Genomic DNA, 14,581 nt, shown 5'->3' on the forward strand with positions numbered 1-14,581 from the left:
CGCGGAATGGGAGAGAACATGGCATAGTTTGCATTATGTACAAATACTGCCAATACAGATTTTTGCCGAGTACCTCTTGGACGCACGCTAAGCTTTATTTGATTTAGGAGATCAGGGCTGTCCAAAAAATTGTTAAGAATTTTATATAACAGGACCAAATCAGTAATTACCCTTCTAGCACTAAGATTTATTACACTCTTGTAGTGTACCCAGTGGGGTGCAGGTCAGGTTAGGATGAGAAGGAATCGAACCTAGATACTCCGAATCGGAGTCCGCTACACTATCCACAAGACCATGACTCAAATTGGCTCAAGATCTATGCTGCTCTGTCCAGAGGAGAATGAATTCAGCTCATGTATTTTTTCTTAAATTTACTTTAAACATTGACGGAACGCGTACGGAGTATCATGGAATGCATATTTATCGTAGCCATCACTACTGCTATCTTTCTTTAACACTTTATAATAAAAATCATTGACTTTTTTGTATGGTTTTATTTTTTTCGTATTATTTTCTTAGTGTGACGTAATCCTTCATGTATGTATGTAGTAGTCGTTGGATTTTTTCCGCAACTTGGTAAGTATATATATATTAATACGTAGACTGACGTCATAAAACAAAATGTACTCTATTCAACCTGTCCAGGAGTATGTGTTTTTTTTATTGTATATTTTTTACTTTTTATTATTTTATATCGTAATCGTCAATAATTTTGACATATATCATGTTTTGATATAAATCACGTCTCAACTCATGTTTTGTATTGGTCGTACATATACGGCTATATTCCTGGACAAGTTAAAAGTCAAATGTCTGGATTCCCTTCAAAGTATTCACTCCTCTCCGACGCACACACTTATCCCAACGCTGTTTCCAATTATGGGAACAGTCCTGGAACACTTCTTTTATGATGTCCTTTGGTTTCTTCGTCATACTTGCCTTGATCTCGGGAATCGTCTCAAACGTTCTTCCTTTCAAAGGTCTTTTGAGTTTGGGGAAAAAGGAGAAGTCAGAAGGAGCGAGATCAGGTGTTTAGAGTGAGTGGGGAAGAACAGTTATCGAGCTTTGAAACCTAAATGGGGTAAAGCTGATGAAACAGCAACGCTCCAGCCCATTCAGGTTTTAGAACTGCGAGTTTTCGGGCAAACACTTGATCACTGTTTATGACATCAGTCTACATTATCGATAACAAATATCGCTTTTCTCGTGCTGTTTGTAGCTGATGCAAAAGTAAGGTGTCTAACAGCTAATAATTTAAATATTCTGTAGCCATAAAATGCATTGATTTATATTGTACATAAATGGACAGATTCTACCGTTTTAGAAAAACTTCGCTAGTGACTAGTCTCGCAGCAGCAGTTAATACCGATTCGATAAATACTATCAAAAGCATCATACTCACTTACTTCAGCCTTCTTCTTGCGTCCAGTATTGAACAAACCCCTCCCTTTTGGACTTGCACAGTTCTCTGTTGGACGCGACTCTCTTCCAGTGCAGGCCAGTCTCTTTCCTAATACCATCGGACCATCTTGTCCGCGGCCTACCCACGCTTCTAGGCCTCCAGTCGAGCACCCGCTTCGTCCATCTATCCTCAGACATGCGTGCCACATGACCTGCCCAGTTCCACTTTAGTTCCGCGATTCTTTGAGCCACATCTGTTACCTTTGTCTTTTCCCTTCAAACATTGTTTTTTCATATGTTTTGTACATTAAAAGCATTGTTAACTTTGTGGTATGGTAATATAACACTCTCCTTCTCATTCATCGTTCACTTTGTGTAAAAGTTATTCAAGTGGTATTACGATAATTATGATATAAGGAGAGTGTTATTGTTTTTTCAATCCATGAGGGACATCGGCTGTCCAAACTCAAAACACAGTAAGGGACATTTTTTTCGTAGTACGTTTTTTTTTGCATTTTTGGACTAAGTAGACTCTACTTAGTCCAAAAAATGCAAAAAAACCTACTACAAAAAAATCCCTTACTGTGTTTTAAGTTTGGACAGCCGATATATGTGTAGCATCCTTCTCTCCATTGCTCTTTGTGTCAAAATGCTATCTTTCGAAAAGAGAAGAGATGTCCACGCAAGAATACGCAATGACCATTCGATGTTTTTCGTTTTGCGCAGATACCACGTCGGGCAGCCTCAACATCCTGACACCGTCCTCCGCGGGCAGCCACTACCGCGAGTTCACGGGGCGGCTGCAGGAGCGCGCGGGGGCCCTGCGCCCCCTGCCCGAGGAGCCGCGCAGCAAGCCCAGCTACCTCCACCTGGCCTGCTCCGTCAACGGGTACTCCGACATCACCGCGTACGGCTCGCAGCCGCGCCACAGGCTGGCCGGAGAGATGCTGCGCGACGAGCGCCCCGGCTGCCTCTTCAAGAGCAGCCTGTCCGAGAGCAGCATCGGACGCGAGACCAACGGCAACCGGACGGTCTCGGAGACCACACACACCTCCAGGAGCTTCCACATCATCAACGGCGGCGCCGCCGGCCCTTCGACCAAGTCCTTCATCCAGCAAAGAGTCGAAAGGCTCTACGGCCCGGGCGCTCTAGCGCAAGGCTTCTTCAACAAGCGCATCAAGACTAAAAGCCAGTGCGAAGACGAAAAAATAGCTCTCAACGGCGGGAAGGTCATAAACCATCTCAAGTCCCCGGAGATCAGCCGCCACGTCTTGTCGAACGGTTCGTCCAATGAGAGCTGCGCTAATGGAGAAAGCTGTGATCCAGCGCTGCCGGTGCTGAGGCACCTGCGGCCGGAGTTCAGGGCGCAGCTGCCCATCCTGTCGCCGAAGCGGACCTCCCCTCGCCCGGCGGGACTCGACACGGTGGACCGCTGCCGGCGACTGAGCCCCGAGGCGGCCAGACAGCCCCGCGTGACGATCATCCCCGTAGAGAGAGACGCAGTACTAACTCCGGCTCCCTCTTGCACCATCAAGCTAGACTCTGAGTTTGACAAACTGGACATTAGCACCAATGGGGTCGCCATAGCGGCGCCGGCCAAGGAGGGCCTGGACGACAACTGCAACAGGGTCGAGGCGAACGGTGACGCGGGGGAGGGTGCCTCGGCGGCGGGCGCGACGGAGCACGACGGGAACTACTTCCTGGTGCTGAAGAGGAAAGAGACAGAAAGACTGATCAGGCTGGCGGAGACGGCCGAGAGAGATTTGGACGAGTTACAAGTGAGTTGAGCTTTGATTTCTATTTTGAATAATTCTTCTCCGTCTTATTCCTCATTACTGAGGGTTGTGACCCTTGTGGAAACAATGACTCTTCTCCAGTTCGGCTGTCCAAGCTCAAAACACAGTAAGGGACATTTTTTTTGTAGTAAGTTTTTTTTGAATTTTTGGACTAAATTGATTCTACTCAGTCCAAAAATGCAAAAAACATTTTAACGTTTCTAAATGATAATATATAAAAACCCTATCCGTACCCCAATGGTGCATAGGGCACTTCTTCATATGAACACAGTGTTATCTTGATCGTTTACATACGAAGGAAAGGTGATCAGCCCTCCGCTTCAGGTACCAGTCCAGGGTAATATTGAATAAATATTACAGTGAAAAAATCACTTATATTTATTTGACCCCCCTGGGAATCGAACCCGGGACCTCCAGAACGGTATCCGAGCGTGCTGACCATTACACTACAGAGGCGGACAAAATGATAATAATTGTGGATAATTTATATAGCGCCATTTTTGTAAAATGCTACCTCAAGGGCGCTTCGCTGTGACGAAACAAATGGGTTTTTAATTTTTACTAAAGGTCGTCTCAATCCCACTATTTCTAATTGCTGGTGGAAGAGCATTCTACGCCATCGGTCCCGCAACAGCAAAGGCATGTGTACCAGATTTAGTGCGCTGATTTCGAGCTGGTAATTTATTCAATTTCAATCTCAATTTATTCAACAAAAAAATAATATATACATAACAAACAATATTCAAGGCGTATATATTAAAAGTGAGCAAGAAGACTTAAAGGTGTAGATGAATCCCGCTTCGGAAAACTCCTTCGGACACATGGAACAGATCAATATCCAATGTGATATTGTTCAACATAGCCGTAGCTCTTCCTACAGGCATAACCATCGGCAGGTTGGTCCTGTGTATAGGAATGGGAAACAATCTATGCCGACGCTGTCTTAGGTAACCATCGGGAACATACAGACCAATGCTCCGGATAATTTCAGGATATCGATCATACCGCGCAACAATCGATAAAAATGCGTAATCAAACACATTATCCGTGGCGTTGTTGCAGCCGATGTAACTGTGAGACGTCTATTAACCAATTCATATATAGCTATACAATTCTAGGTACTTAGGTAATAGTTGTAACATGTGCAGTAATAATTTACTGGGGACAACAATAGCTAATGGGACATGTAGGTACGCATACTTATATTCATTTTCGAGGAAAGGACCGTCAGTCCATTTAATCTTCACATTCGTTTGAAAATGCCATAACTAGGCGAAACAATTGTCACAAAATGGATTTTTTTGTATTTTATAAAGAAAAAAATCAGCGTTTGATTTAACATTTAATACACATATTAAACGTGCGACAAAACGATGTATGATAGATGTGCGAATAGTGAAATAAGGAAGGAATGCAAAGCTGAGATAAGCATTATCGATAAAATTAAGAAAGGTGTGTTGAGATGGTTTGGACATGTAGAACGAATGAGTGAGGAAAGAATAGTAAAACAAATTTACGAGGCGAATGTAATTGGAAAAATAAGCAGAGGAAGACCGAGAAAAACATGGCACGATCAGGTATGCCAAATACTTGAAAGTGGTCAGGTTAGGAGTCGTAACAATCGGCGGTTATGTGTGAGGAGATGCATGAACGTGGAAGAGGCGAAGAATGTTTGCAAAGACAGAGTGGTGTGGCGTTGTATTCTCTCTGCCTACCCCTGCGGAGAAGCGGCGTGATGGTTAGTTAGTTAGTTAGTTAGTTAGTTACATAAATTAAAATGAGTTCTACAAATAAAACGCCAAATCTATGAATAAAGTAAAGGTTGTTTGTAGAATTTGTGTATGTGGTGGACGCTAGTCGCTGACGTTGGTCGTTGTGACGTTCCAGGGTCGGGGAGACGCCAGCGAGGAGGTGCTCGGCTTCCTGCGGGCCGCCGCCGGCAAGGCGCGCCTTCTCGCGACCCAAAAGATGCAGCAATTTGAGGGTAAGTGTGCGCTTTGTTCTTACTTTTCTGTGTAAGATTGTGCGCATTTTGTGCAAGGCTGTGCGCACCCAGTTTTTAAGCTGCAAGTTGCTCGTTGCAGGGCTGTGCCACAACAACCTGAATAGGCGGGCGGACGAGCCGTTCCCGACCACGTGCTCCGACCTGCAGGGCTTCTGGGACATGGTCAGCCTGCAGCTGGATCACGTCGCGCACATATTCACCCAGCTGGAGGAGATGCGCGCGCAGGGGTGGACGCAGGTAACCAGCCGCCTTCACACCCTTTGCCTGGTGTACCTTATTATGAAAATATTTTTAACTCTTACCACTCTGTAGGCCAGACATTCTGACCCGTATGATTCTAGTAGGCAGCTCCGTGGGCCACAGTGTTTGGCCCGACGCAGGTATAAGTTTAATCACTGATTTCTCTATCACCCGAGTATATTCTATCAAAAAATATTTCAGATAAATACAGTTAATCTTAATTAAAATGGTCATACGAATTGCCAGACAGAGTGTCTCATAATTAGGGAACCAAAATATTTATTTTAATGGTAGAAAAACGTCACATTTTTTTGATCAGAGTAGCTGATCAGTTATGAGAAAAAATGGTCAGAGTGGAGAGGGTTAATAATACTTATTTTTTCTTAGAAAAACCCTCTGCTTTGTAATGTTGCGTTAACGCACTGTGGGCGGGAAAGGTATTTCTACCCCTTGGGTAGATTGATGCTTGAGGACAAGAAGGGTATATTTACCTTCTTCGCCGGCCTCTTTTTTATTACCTAACGCCTGAGTGACTCTAAATTCTAGCTACGGCTTATGCAACACCGCTTATCGTGGCCCTACTCAGGCTTCAACTTTTAATTTTTACTATGCCTACTCGTGAGTGGATTTACTCTTTATGTTTAAAGTTGCTATAATTTTGTGTAATTTACGATTGACCTCATTTCAAAGGCAGAAAAGAAGGAATTATCCAATTTCTTTATATGAATATTATGTACCAATTTCTTTGTTAAGGTCTTAACTACATGAACGTAATTATCGAATCCCGTCGCCAGCGGTCCACGGACTTAAAAAACACTTATTTTTATAGATCCTGAGGATCTTTCTATGCTGCCACCTGTCAGTCTTAGCATCTTAACTGCCAGCTATTTTTTTTACCTTTTTGGAGGTCTGCCTGGTGGTTTGCGTCCTTCAGGGTTTCCTTGAAGGGCGATACGTGGAAGTCTGTCTTCTGATATTCTGTTTAGATGCTCATTCCAGTATCCCCACCTCACGATATCTTCCGTCTTAAGCATGTCCGGATATCAGTATTTCTTGCGCGGTCTCGCAACGTGTTTCCGGTTATAGATCGAAGAGTTTTCATCTCGGAGATTCCAAGTCGAGATTTTTTCCTAGAAGTATGTGCTCTTGCCTCAATTCCATATGTGGCTATTGGTCCAACACATGTTTTGAATATCTTCATTTAACTTTCTATTCTCATGTGTTTGTTCCTCCACACTGAATTTCTGAGGCATCTTCACCATATTCAATTCAATTCAATTGAATTTATTCAATAATGATTTATATATGTATACATTACAAAGTAACATTTAAAGCGCATACATTAAAAACATACATTAAGAAGTAAGCAAGAAGAGTCTTGTTAAAGATGTAGAAGAATCCCTCTTGGGAATACCCCCTCAGGCACATGGAACAGGTATTGTTCAGCATATCTTCCTACAGGCATAACCATCGGCAGGTTGCTCCTGTATATAGGAATGGGAAACAATCTATGCCGACGCTGTCCTTAGCTAACTATCGGGAACATACAGGATTATCCATCATACTGCCCAACAATGGATAAAAATGCGTAATTCAACTCAATTTTTTTATTTCAATTAATATGTACATTACAAACTATAAAATTTTTTAATCGTTTACATTAAAAATACATCAAAATAAAATATATCCAAGAACTATTGCTAAAGGTGTAAAAGAATCCCGCTTCGGAAAACTCCTTCAGACACATGGTACAGATCAATATCCAATGAGATATTGTTCAACATAGCGGTAGCTCTTCCTACAGGCATAACCATCGGCAGGTTGGTCTTGTATATAGGAATGGGAAACAATCTATGTCGACGCTGTCTTAGGTAACTATCGGGAACATACAGACCAATGTTCCGGATAATTTCAGGATTATTGATCATACCGCGTTCATCAACATCAATCAATACACATTCCTTCCGGTCTCTAAACTATTGAATTCTCTAAACAATCTTTGTCGACGCTGTCTGAGGTCTTGTGTATGGTTCCAGGTGCCGGCAGACAGCCAGTCCTCGGAGCCGTCCCGGCCGGCTACTAGCGCGGCGGCGCCGCGAGCGCGCCGCCGGCAGCCCGCAGCGCCCGCGGACCCGGCGCGCGCGGCCCGCCGCCAGGCCGAGCGCCGCGCCGCGCTGGCGGCCGCGCGCGCCGCCCGGCTCGGCGCCCCCGGGGCCCCCGACGCCGCCGGCGTGGAGATCTTCGCGCCGCCGCCGCGCCCGACCCCCCACAGCTGAGGCCCGCCACTGCGACTCCAAACGCCATCTCAATACTACAACTGGGCCGTCGCTGTTGGCTAAATTTGCTTTGAGATGTTAAATTTATGTAATTCAGTTCATTTTAAAAAAATATATGTATAAATATATATATGTATACAGTGAAACCTCTATCGTTTTTATAGGGATCTATTAAATAAACTATGAATGTGGGAGTTACAGGTTGAGTCAAAAATCTAATGACAGGATATTTTACTGTTGGGTAAAATATCCTAAATTAAAAAGGTTTATTGGATTGAATTGTACATTTATTTATGTATATGTTAATTCATGACGCGTCATCTTCTTAGGAAATTATCTTATAGTTTGATAATGTCTTAAGAAGACGAAACGCGTCACGTATTAACATATACATAAATAAATCTAGAATTCAATCCAACAAACCTTGTTCAAATTTGGATATATTACCCAACAATTCAATATGGAATTCTAAGAACTGTCTGCAGTTACAATAAATAGGATATTTTACGACTGGGGAACGGGACTCAAATAATTCTAAGCAATCGGCGGGAAAATGTTGAATCCGGGTTTCACTGTATTTAACAAAATTACCCAGTACCAATTTGTGCTGGATTAACTCTTGACTCTTCAAGTCTCAACAGAGACAATAAAAATTTAAGACACATCAAAGTCTGGCTGGTGTAATTGATCTTCGCAAACCCTTTTTTTGCGGTTATTCAAACTGTCTGTTAGTGAGTTCTGCAGACTAAACTGTACCTGGGGGAGTGAGGTTTTATTCCATGAATTTTTTTACGTTTTACAATTTTATATCGTCAAAGCATGTGGCTGTATATATATTTTGGTATAATTTTGGACATCCCAGTTGTACTATTGAGATGATGGCACAAACGATATATATTTATATACATATATCTATAACCTTATGATATATTTTAGGCTGTGTCGTTTTGGTACATTTTAAATTAAAATTCCGTACATTTACGATGAAATGTTATGGAGTTATGTGAAATCATAGCGGTGTACAGAGCACTGTGTCGAAGAGATGAAATATGTGAGATTGAAGATGTCGCTAGGTGGGAAAGGCAACGAAGGTGATATTGGTATGATGCCTTTTGAGGAGAATGGAACCATCCAGACTCCCCCACATTGCACTGCACGGCCAACCCCAAGGTACAGATGGATTGACAGCTAGGAATCCACATCACAGGAGACTAATCCCTCTTAAAAATAGGCCGCAAATTAATGAATTTTCACAGTAGACACCTTCTCTGTGTTATCTCAACATATTGTTTGCGGGAAACGCTTAAAAGCATCTTTTCCACACTGTTGGTAGAGAGCGGGAGACGCTTGCGAGCGTTCTATTTGCTTACTTTAGGTAGAGCGCGAGAGACGCCTGCAAACATTGTACAGATGGGAATTGGGTGTTGCGGCTACTTGTGATTAGTATACTGAGGGTCGGGCGGCAGACTGCCAGAGTATAGTTAGGGTCCTTTTCCATACTGTCGGTAGAGAGCGGGAGACGCTTGCGAGCGTTCTATTTGCTTACTTTAGGTAGAGCGCGAGAGACTCCTGCAAACATTGTACAGATGGGAATTGGGTGTTGCGGCTACTTGTGATTAGTATACTGAGGGTCGGGCGGCAGACTGCCAGAGTATATTAGGGGTGGGGTCGATGAACAAAACTGCCCGATGACAATGTGTCTCCCGGTCAATTTGAATTATAACCGACCAGTGCTCTTGTTGAATTTCTGGGCTTTAAATCTTGGTTGATTTAGTTTGTAGAACGGCACAGCTTAAAGTACTGAGATTAAAATTTAAATTGAACGCTTGTCAAAACGATAATTCCAAATTTGTCATTCTATAATGTTGTTGTAATTGCGGCTTTTCGCGGACTCCTGACCCGCCAAAATGTATTCAAGGCGTGTCGAATTGATAAAACTATATGCGATGTTGATTTTTCAAATGATCTAATTGCCGAGGCGAAACGGCCGTCTAAACCAAATGGTCGCTCTTTCTCATCCGACGTTTAAGGCTAGACAAATGTTACCGTCCAAATATGATAAGTCTGGAGAGGTGATACGATTCCGGGATTCCGGCCGTCTCCCAGTCCAGTACTTCCCGGTATTCGAAGCTTTCGACTGGGATTTTCGGGATAAGATGTAATTTTTTTATACGAGTATTATTTACTTTAAATTGAAGCAATTGACAGCGCGAACTAAGCATGCTAATGAAAAATTATGTTAATTATTACAAGCTACCTGTATTCGGTCACGCGTTGCTGTGGCTCAGTCCGGTCAAATAGAAAATAAGAAGCATATATTTCAAGTATGTTGAATTTCGCAATGCTTTCAAAGCGATGAAAATATTACAGTCTAAAAAACAACAATGAAATTTGTTCAAAATATTGAAAATCCCGAGTGACAGCAGATGTCAATAAGCACACTGTCCGCCATGAGTATTGCTTAAGTTGCCGTTGCGTCAAACAGATGGCGCCGCCATTATGGCAAAAAAATAAAATAAACTATGACACACGTATATAAAATCATGCGTGTATTTTAATGCAACGTTGTGTCAAATTTTTTAAGCAAAGCAGTCTGTGAATATCTTTAAATTTAAGATTTTGAACAAACTAATGTTTACATTTTTATTTATATATATATGAATTTAAAACGAAAATGCTTTAAGTCATTGTCAGGCTCATTTCCCGGATCCCGGAATCTAATCATCATAGTATTATAATAAATCCCGGAATTGATTGCAAAAAAGACTTTGGGACCGCATTCCCTGTTCCTGTGAGAATATAATGTATTCCCACCAATTTATCTTTTTATTTCCCGGATGAGGAAGGATGAGCCGAGACGTTTCCTCGTCATCGGCACACTAACTGATGGCGAAATAGCCATCCCCGTTTGAATCAAATTTTGGTGGGATTTGTATATTGCATAGGATATTATGATATGTTTAATGATGTTTAAACGCGGTGATACATGTTTATATGGTAATATTACGAAATATATGTATTTTTTACCAGTCGGGGTTGTCATGAAGTTTTTCAAATCTTTTCTATTAGAATATATCGCGGATTCGTATCATTATTTATTTGAAAATTGACAATTTAACACTTACTGACTCTTACTCTCTACTTATAGCCGGTCGATGTACTGTCATACATAGCTTCAGGTAGATTTGAAATTAATGAAGAATGTTTAACCCATCGGCCTACCAGCCGCCAACCGTTGGCGGTAGATATGTTTTTACATTTGCAAATCAGCCGCCGTTTAAGCCGCGCCCCCATGCGTGGTAGTTCATATTATAAAGATACTTTCGTGTGACATCTACAAATCAGTAAAGAAAGCTTTTTGTAATGCATTATTTCTTATAATTTTAATACAAATTTATTGACGACACTTGATCAAAGATGTCCCTGTAAGGATACAATTATCCTTTTGCTTGAAATATCAACTAAAATCAGTGAGAAATCAAAACTTTACATCCCAGGAATAATGTTTTATTGAGTTATTTTTTCAAATTTTCATGTTAATTTATCACATTTCTGATCTAGACACACGATAAAATACGTGCGTAATAGTTATATGCACCATATTTATTAGTAAAACAGTAAAAGTTATAATTTTATGAGATATTATAACTTTATATTATAACTTTATATAAAATTGTGCTCTCAATACAAAAAACCTTTATAAAAAATATTTTTAATATCATACAATACTTAAACTCACTCAAATTAAATTAATTTCTCAATAAAATTATAACAAATCATGGTTATCAACTCCTGCCTTGTTTTATATATAACATAACAATTTGTATAGCCTCCCACCAGTCTGATGATGTCGGTAACGACGAAAATCGGTCGCTGGTCAAATAAAAAAAGTGGAAAAGCTAAGAATATTGGTTTTAATCTAATAATAAATTAACTTTTCCCTTACGGTGCTAAAAAACTTACGCATGCAACGGTGATATGTGTTTTGTACACCATATGAAAATGTGATTGAAAAATGGGAAAAATGACAATATTCCTAAATGTTGCTTTTATCGGCCATAGTTGAAGTTTTAAATGTCACAATTTTGTAAAGTTAGCTTTGGCAAGTATCTAAAAACTGAAAAAAATACATGGCAAGTAGCCGCAATAGCTGGCGTAGCGACACGACCGCCGCGTAAGATGATCTGCGCGCTACTAAACACGCTGTGACATGCGCATATACGCAAAGGACGGCACGCGCGCACATACTGAGAAACGTTTGTGTATCGGTGATTTTATCCTGGATTTTTTCACAATTTATTTATTTCCGTCGATGCAAATGAATAACTTTATATTAGAATACTTTCATGTAATACGTAATTATATTACGGAGGAATACAAAAATTGTGAGCCCGTATCTATTATATTTTATATTGATATTTTAATTTTTAAAGTCCAGTTGTAGTAAATACATATCACCGGGAGGGGAAGGTCAATTCTCTGTACAGGCAACTGAAGACTCGCTATGGTCTTGAACAAGCCACGTGTTTAATAATAATAATAATAATAATAAAACCCTTATCCGCACCCCAGTGGTGCATAGGATACTGCTTCATATAAACAAAGTGTTATCTTGATCGTTTACACATGAAGGAAAGGTGATCAGCCCTCCGCTTCAGGTACCAGTCCAGGGTAATATTGAATAAATATTACAGTGAATAAATCACTTATATTTATTTGACCCCCCCTGGGAATCGAACCCGGGACCTCCAGAACGGTAGCCGTGCGTGCTGGCCATTACACTAGGGAGGCGGACAAAGAAAGCTACGAGTTTAGTATGACAATACATCGACTGTGATATATAATTTTTTCACTATTATCCTTGCAATTTATCGCAATACATTCTATCTTCTCCTCTCTCAAGATTTTTCTATTGTGGACCATGAGACGCTCAACGTAGCCGCAAATATGCGTCATTTTAATTTTGTCACTATTTATGAATTTACTTTCCAAAAAATTCAAGTCTAATTAATTATTTTTAATAAAATAACGATTTTAATACTATGTTAACTAAAGGTATCGAAATTCACATATATGATACTAAAATATTAGTTGATTTAAAATCATTTTGACATCTCAACATAGACGAAGAAGAATATGGAAGTCTGGGTATTCACAGAGCTTACGACCCCACATAGGTTGGCCAAGTGATCACTTTACACACGTGTAACATTCATCATTCTACCCATGTTTGACAACCACACTACTCACATTTTTTAAACACTTACTTATATCATAAATCTTTATGTTTGAGTTTACGAGAGCCATCTGTGGTTGGTTTGTGAAAGCTTTTAGCAGATACCCTTTTATTTAGATGTACGCTAAATCCTAATCGGGTTATTTTACATACTGGGAGACGCCTGAAGACATGATTTGAATTTTTTATACAGTTTATAAATTGACCAGTTATTTTAATGTCAATATATATTGTGTAATAAAATATGTCAATCATGGGTAGAATGGTGAATATTATATATGTATAAGTGATCGTTTAGACGAGCGTATGACGGGTCTTAAGTCCTGTAAATACTAAGACATTATGTTCAAAAATTGATTTTTTCGCATGGTCGAAATTAGCATGCTTATTTCTTGCAAAGTATGCTACTAAGAATCAATTGCTCAGTAAAAGATTAGCGAATGAAAGATATCGCCGTGTGAATTTTGATCCTCATGTATAAAATTGTACAAAAAATTCCTTGTAACAATTTTTAGTCATGTTTTTTTTTATATTTTAATTATATGTAATTTTTTTAATACACTTTGTAATTTTTAAATATTATCTTTTATTATTTATAATTTATACTAATATAATCCTTTCCTTTATAACAATGTCCTATTTTTTTTTATTTGACTGCACCACTTCATTAAAATGTCTTTTATCAGCAAAAAAATAAATAAATTAAAACTGAACTGACTTTTTATTTACTTGTATTTGAATATATATATATATGTGGAAACCACACCAAAAAATTACATTTCCTATATGTATTACACAAAAAATTCTTTACAATGATTAAAGAAAACACTTGTTTTTTACCACTTGAGTTTTATTATAGACTACATGTTTCAGAAGTTTAACTTCCATCATTCAGGCCTGAATAACGTCCGCCTCCGTAGTGTAATGGTCAGCATGCTCGCCTACCGTTCTGGAGGTCCCGGGTTCGATTCCCAGGGGGGTTTAATAAATATAAGTGATTTTTTCACTCTAATATTTATTCAATATTACACTGGACTGGTACCTGAAGTGGAGGGCTGATCACCTTTCCTTCATGTGTAATTGATCGAGATAACACTGCGTTTATATGAAGCAGTGCCTTATGCACCATTGGGGTGCGGTAAGGGTTTTATTATTATTATTATTATAATAAGTATTCAGGTCTGTATAAGAATAATATAAGTTATTATACAGACCTGAATGATGGAAGTTTAACTTTTGAAACATGTAGTCCATAATAAAACTCAAGTGGTAAAAAACAAGTGTTTTCTTTAATCATTGTAACATGTCTTACCACAAAGTTAATGCCGAAACAATAAATAAAAATCCTTTAAATGCAAATCTATTCTGAGTACTGTATTCTATGGAAATCTTAATTAAAGTTGCGACAAAATGTGACCAATCCTGTGTTAAACCAGTATGAAATCATTCAGTCGCACCAAAACTTAACAATTTTACTAGAAGCTAGAATTCCTGATTACTTAAAATCATTTATTTATTGAACGGCTAATGCCTTTAACATAATACATATATACAATATCTAATATAAAAATACATTAATGAATACTCTAATAGAGAAACAAAAATTCTTAAACATAAAATAATAGTA

At 39.6% G+C, this 14,581-nt stretch overlaps 1 protein-coding gene across 2 annotated transcripts in view; it reads left to right on the plus strand.

Annotated features, from left to right (window-relative positions):
• The window catches only part of vlc (disks large-associated protein 2), a 47,065-nt gene extending 33,398 nt beyond the window's left edge, over positions 1-13,667 (plus strand). Inside the window, exons 3-6 of one of the 2 annotated variants that reach the window (XM_088264696.1) lie at positions 2,128-3,179; positions 5,085-5,181; positions 5,282-5,439; positions 7,479-13,528. In XM_088264696.1, the coding sequence (XP_088120822.1) occupies positions 2,128-3,179; positions 5,085-5,181; positions 5,282-5,439; positions 7,479-7,718 (1,547 nt within the window). In that variant the 3' untranslated portion in view covers positions 7,719-13,528. Of the gene's footprint in view, positions 1-2,127; positions 3,180-5,084; positions 5,182-5,281; positions 5,440-7,478 lie in introns of both variants that reach the window. The other variant, XM_088264695.1, reaches the window with a different exon arrangement.
• The last annotated feature ends 914 nt before the right edge of the window (positions 13,668-14,581 follow it).

This window comes from Brachycentrus maculatus, unplaced genomic scaffold (genome assembly GCF_059751285.1).
Source record: "Brachycentrus maculatus isolate JH-2025_06_01 unplaced genomic scaffold, ASM5975128v1 h1tg000236l, whole genome shotgun sequence".
NCBI lineage: Eukaryota > Metazoa > Arthropoda > Insecta > Trichoptera > Brachycentridae > Brachycentrus > Brachycentrus maculatus.